The 5,476-nt window shown below is 49.3% G+C and overlaps 1 protein-coding gene across 1 annotated transcript; it reads right to left on the minus strand.

Annotated features, from left to right (window-relative positions):
• Positions 1-3,743: 3,743 nt before the first annotated feature.
• On the minus strand, positions 3,744-4,841 carry P2RY4 (pyrimidinergic receptor P2Y4). Its single transcript, XM_025888517.1, has one exon. The coding sequence runs from the start codon at positions 4,839-4,841 to the stop codon at positions 3,744-3,746; it is 1,098 nt and encodes a 365-aa protein (XP_025744302.1).
• Between the last annotated feature and the right edge of the window lie 635 nt (positions 4,842-5,476).

Genomic DNA, 5,476 nt, shown 5'->3' on the forward strand with positions numbered 1-5,476 from the left:
TATAAGACCACTCATACCAATTGGTGAAGGATATGAAGAGTTCACACAAGAGGAAATACAAATAGTAAACATATGGAAAAGTGTTCTATCCCGTGAGTAATCAAAAAAGTGAAGTTAACAAATTAATGCGGTTTTTTTGGGGGGGGTTAAAAGATTTTATTTCTTTGACAAAGTGAGAGAGAGAGAGAACGTGAGCACAAGCAGGGGGAGGGGCTGGCAGAGAGAGAAACAGGCAGAGGGAGAAGGAGAAGCAGGCTCCCTGCTGAGCAGAGAGCCAGATGTGGGGCTCCATCCCAGGACCCTGGGATCATGACCTGAGGTGAAGGCAGACGCTTAACCGACCGAGCCACCCAGGTGCCTCACAAAATAATGTTTTAAGCCAGCCAAAAAGATTTCTTATAAAGTCTAATGTTAGAGCTGCAAAGGAGCTGGAACACTTGTGTGCCATTGTGGCATTGAAAATTTGTACAGTCTTTTTGGAAATCAAGATCCATAAAAAATGTTTATACCCTTTGATCTGGTAATCCCACTCCTGGGAACCTGTCCTAGGAACAGAATTGTAAAGAAGAAAGAAGCCATATGCATTAAGATGTTCAAAGCACAGAAAAATTGGGAGTTGACTAAATGTCCAATAATAGGGGAACAGTCAAATAAAATATAATCTACTAATGGATATAATTTTATGTGGCTATTGAAATGATAGATATGTAAGACTGTAGCACAAGGACAGTATTTACCATAAAAGTTTCTTAGGGCAAAAATATAAAATATATGTACACTGTGATTGCACTTCCATACAATATAAGTATTATGCAATCTGAAAAAGCATGGAACATAGATAAATGAAAACAATTGTCTGGGGTTTGGAACTGTAGGTGAATATTTTCTTTCAAAATTTCCTTTAATGTTGTCATAGTGGAATTTTTAAATGTTGTTTTCATTAAAAATTTTTTTAAACAGGATATGCAACAGGGTAACATGAACTAGAGATTGTCAAAGAGGATGAATATAGAGGAAATATCATTAAAGATCTTGTTTTTGTAGTAATTTGTGTTCTTCCAGGTACAGAAGGAAACCAGGTTCAGAGAGTTAAGAGGTGACTTTGTAGTGGTGAAATGGGGTTATGAGGTTATGGTACTTTTTCTAAAATTTGACAGTGAAATGAATACGATGAATAGAAAGTTAGCTACAAGGGCGCCTGGGTGGCTCAGTTGGTTAAGCGACTGCCTTAGGCTCAGGTCATCATCCTGGAGTCCCAGGATCAAGTCCCACGTCGGGCTCCCTGCTCAGTGGGGAGTCTGCTTCTCCCTCTGACCCTCTTTCCTCTCGTGCTCTCTATCTCTCATTCTCTCTCTCTCAAATAAATAAATAAAATCTTTTAAAAAAAAGAAAGTTAGCTACAAGAGACAGCAGGGTCATGGTATCAGTGATAATGCTTTATTTTTGTTTGGTTGGGTTATGTTGTGTGTGTTTTTTAAAAGGTGGTATGAAATCAGTTTTGGAAAGACTGAAAATGATGAAAAAGGATAAACCAAGGAACAAGTAAGAGGGCCACCTCTTATTTTGGGTCTACAGGGAAGAAAGACAAGATGGATATAAAAGTAGAGTTATCATGAATGAAGCAGAAAGACGTTGAGGTATTAGATCTTCTCAGTTTTCCAGGAGGCAAGGTAACTCTTAGAAGGTCATAGGGTAGGATGAGGTTGGAGTCTTGAGAGGGTGGAAAAGAGAGAAAACCTTGCTCTGGAATGTTCACTAGGAACTCAGCAAGCTAATAAAAATGGGAGCTTAGATGAAGTTCCAAGATATGAAGTTTCAGTGGGTCAAGCCAGCCTTGTGCTCTGGCTTCACCTGCAATCTCCTTCAGTCTAAGCGAGAGGAGAAAATTGGCTGAAGGTGAGAGTCAAGGGACTCTCTTGGGAGAAAGGTAAGCAAGTCCCCACTTTAACTAAAGTTCGAGTGGGAGGGAAGACAGCCCTAAAGTAGCGGAGCACACAGTCTGGGCAGTGAGTCTTGGTAATGGGTCAAATGAGTCTTGATATGGGTTAAATGGACTGGAGAAATAGAGGAGGCTGGGTCACCTGTGATGGAGAAAGCAGCTTTACTTGGTGGGGCCGGTGGATAGGAGAGGTAAGTGGTGGGCGAGGAGACTGTGGTCACAGGAATTAAAGGGAGAGAGTACAGATGAAAAATAGGGTAGGTAACAGTCTAGGCAGTGGCCATGACCCTGGGAAACTAGTAAGGAAAAGGCCGGTATGTTTACTCCTAACGGAAGGAGTCCTGGGTAGGAAGCAGGGAGACGGAGAACATGGAGACTCAGGAGCATCAGAGTCATTTTTGTTTTCTGAAGACTAACCCCAGCCTTACTCTCCAGAGAGATCCCTTAGATGCCAGTAGACAAGTAAGAGATCAGAGACAGGTCAGCAGGAGCGGGGCAAAATAAAAGGAAGGTTGGAGACTCAGGAGACCAGTGGGCTAGAAGGCAGTTTCAGAGGGGGGTGCCTAGAAGTGTAAGCCCACCCTTCTGATGAATGCCTGCCTAGAAACCCTTACTTCCCGAGGCTTGTGGGTTAGCTGCCCAAGTTCCATACCTACTCCCAACTCCTGAAAGCCCACAAGTACTGAGATGGTCCTGGGGAAGAGTGACTGGATGCGAGACTCTGAGGGGAGCTGTCTTCGTCCCCATGCTCTGTCTGCCCTGGCGTTGAAGCCCTAAGGCCTGATCTGAAAGAGTTGGTGACTGATTTATTATTCACCCAGGGCAGGCACTAGAGAAATGGGAGAGAGCAGTGAAGAGCCAGCTCTGGGTGTCAGTTCCTGTCACCACTCCAAACTCTGTACAAACCTGCTCTACCCCTTGGTGCTGGAACTTACAGCCACAAACATGACAGCTCCTCCCCACCCCCACCCCCACCACCTCTCTTTCTTTCTAAGCCCTCAGCTGTTCTTTTCATTTAGCACAGGAGAACTGTTAAGTATGCTCTCAGCAAACATCATAAAGGAGGTCCTGTTCCAAAGGCCAACGTCAGCTTGAGCCCTGCCCCCAGGTAGGGTATCCACCCCATGGTAAGCCACAGGGCTCCCTCTGTACCCCAGGGCTATACACCAGTTCAACAGTGCCATGCCTCCGGATGCACATGGGAACCCTGGCTTGCAGGCTGTCTGGGATTGAGCCCTATTTCAGCACTTTGGTAGGCAAGACTATCCTGTCTGAGAGGAAACCAGGAAGTGGGTGTGGGCGCCACATACGTCATCCTTGGCATCTGTGATATGCCAGTGCTCCCCACTTCCCGATTCTGGCTATCACCATCAGATACATCAGACCAATCCTGAGATTACCCCAGCTTCTCCACCTCTTCAGTCTAATGCTCAGTTCTGGCTGAAGGAACACATGCTATACAAATGTGTGTGGGGAAAACGTGGAGAAAAGGTGGAGACTGCGTGAGAATTTTAGGAAACCTTGTAGGATCAAGAGACAGGACCGATGGTCCCAGGAAGGAGACAGAAGCAAAGAGAAAGAAGAGTGGCTGTTACTGCCTTTGGCTAAAAAGGAGAGGGCAATTGAAGGGTTTAATGAGAGATGGGGTCACACATGATTTACCTGGTTCCTCTTAATCCTCAGGGTGTGGGCCTCTCTCCAGAGTCTGGGAAAGAGGAAGAAGCAGCCATATTGGGGGTAACTTAAGTTCCTTCAGTTCTGCCCTGCACTCACCCTTTTTCCTCTCACTTCCTGGCTCCCAGGGTTACAATCTATCTGCCCCAGGGGCAGAGAAGCCACTGTCCCGGTGGGTGGATGTCCACCTGCAGCTGCTTTCCTCAGGCAGGGACACCAGTGCCAGGGAGGAGGCAGTCATGGGGGGCTCAGGCCCCCCACACCTGCACAGCTGCCGGAGCTGACGTCGATATTTGTCCCCAATGAGCAGGTAGAGCACGGGATCCAGGCAGCTGTTGGCACTGGCCAGAGGCCGAGTCACTTTGTAGACCACGTTGACAATGTTCAGCACCCGGCAGTCAGCTTCCAACAGCCTTGACATGTAATAAATGGTGCGGGTGATGTGGAAAGGCACGAAGCAGACAGCGAAGACGGTCAGCACCACAGCGATGGTGCGGAGAGAACGCAGACGAGAAGATGACTGGGCGGCCCCTGGCAAGGGCCGATACAGGCGCCGGGCCATGAGCCCATAGCAGACAAGAGTGACCAGGCAGGGCAAGCCAAAGAGCAGCCCCATGATGGCTGAGCTGAAGTGCACATAGTGGTCAAACTCCTCGGGCCGAGTGGTGTCATGGCACAGGATGGTGTCCTTCTTGGCGCTGGTTGTGACAAAGAACAGGTTGGGCACGAGGCAGCAGGCAACGACCAACCAAACGGCCAAGCAGAGAAGGCCTGCGAAGCGAGGGCCGCCCCAGTGCAGTGCCCGCAGTGGGTGGCAGATGCCCAGGTAGCGGTGGATGCTGATGCAGGTGAGGAAGAGGACACTGCAGTAGAGGTTCCAGTAGAAGAGAAAGCGGATGAACTTGCAGAGCCCAGTACCAAAGGGCCAGTTGTTGCGGGCCGCATAATAGTAGATGAGGGTGGGTAGTGACAGCACGTACAAAGTATCTGACAAGGCCAAGTGGAACATGTAGGTGGCCGTTGCATCCCAGGGTCGGAGGCGAAAGAGGAAGAGCCAGAGGGTCAGGGCATTGAGGCCTAGACCCAACAGAAAGACAACTGAGTAGCTCACAGGCAGCAGGATGAACTTGAACTCCTCATTAAAACGGCAGTCCAGCTCTGCCTCGCTGTCGCCAGGATCTGGGCTGGGGCCTAGGGTTGTGAGCAGAGAGGACTCTGCACCCGCCATGGCTCCCCTAGAGGTAGAAAAGGGAGAAGTGAGGGTGGCTGGATTTTCCGGGCCTCCCAGCCCTGACCTGAAACCAAAGAGCAGAGAATGAGGAGGGTCGTGACTGAAGCATGAGGAGTAGCTAAGAGGAGTATGTCCGCACACAACCCAGGCCAGGCCAGCCCCTGCCCAAGCCCCGTGGTCCGGCCTGGGGAATGATGGGCAGCAAGTGGTGCTGGGGCCCAGCAGGGCAGGCACTAAGTTTGGGTTATTCTCATCTTGCAGCTGACTCTGTCTTTCAGATCTTGGCTAGACGAAAGGGTGGAGGCCTATCGAGACTATCCCATGGGTGAATATGCCCGGACCCAAATTGTCTCCTAGCCCATTACAACATTTGTCCACATGGTGACTTTACCTTTCCCCTCACCCTGGTCCCAGTGTCTCCACACTATAGTTACTTTTGACGCCTTCCCCCAGCCTGGTCCAGCCCAGGAACCCCATCGCCACCCTCACTCAAGAAACTTGGCATGTCTCCTACCTGGTCCCCATGAAGCTGAGCCCAGCTGACTCTATCACCTTTCCCCTTGTCAGCCAGAGGGCATATCCAAGAGGGCGGGTTTGGGGGCGGGACCTGTCCCTCCTCCTGGCCTGGGAAA

The sequence above is a fragment of the Callorhinus ursinus genome, unplaced genomic scaffold, assembly GCF_003265705.2.
Source record: "Callorhinus ursinus isolate GAN/ISIS: 27379988/994484 unplaced genomic scaffold, GSC_fseal_2.0 scaffold66, whole genome shotgun sequence".
In the NCBI taxonomy this organism is placed as follows: domain Eukaryota; kingdom Metazoa; phylum Chordata; class Mammalia; order Carnivora; family Otariidae; genus Callorhinus; species Callorhinus ursinus.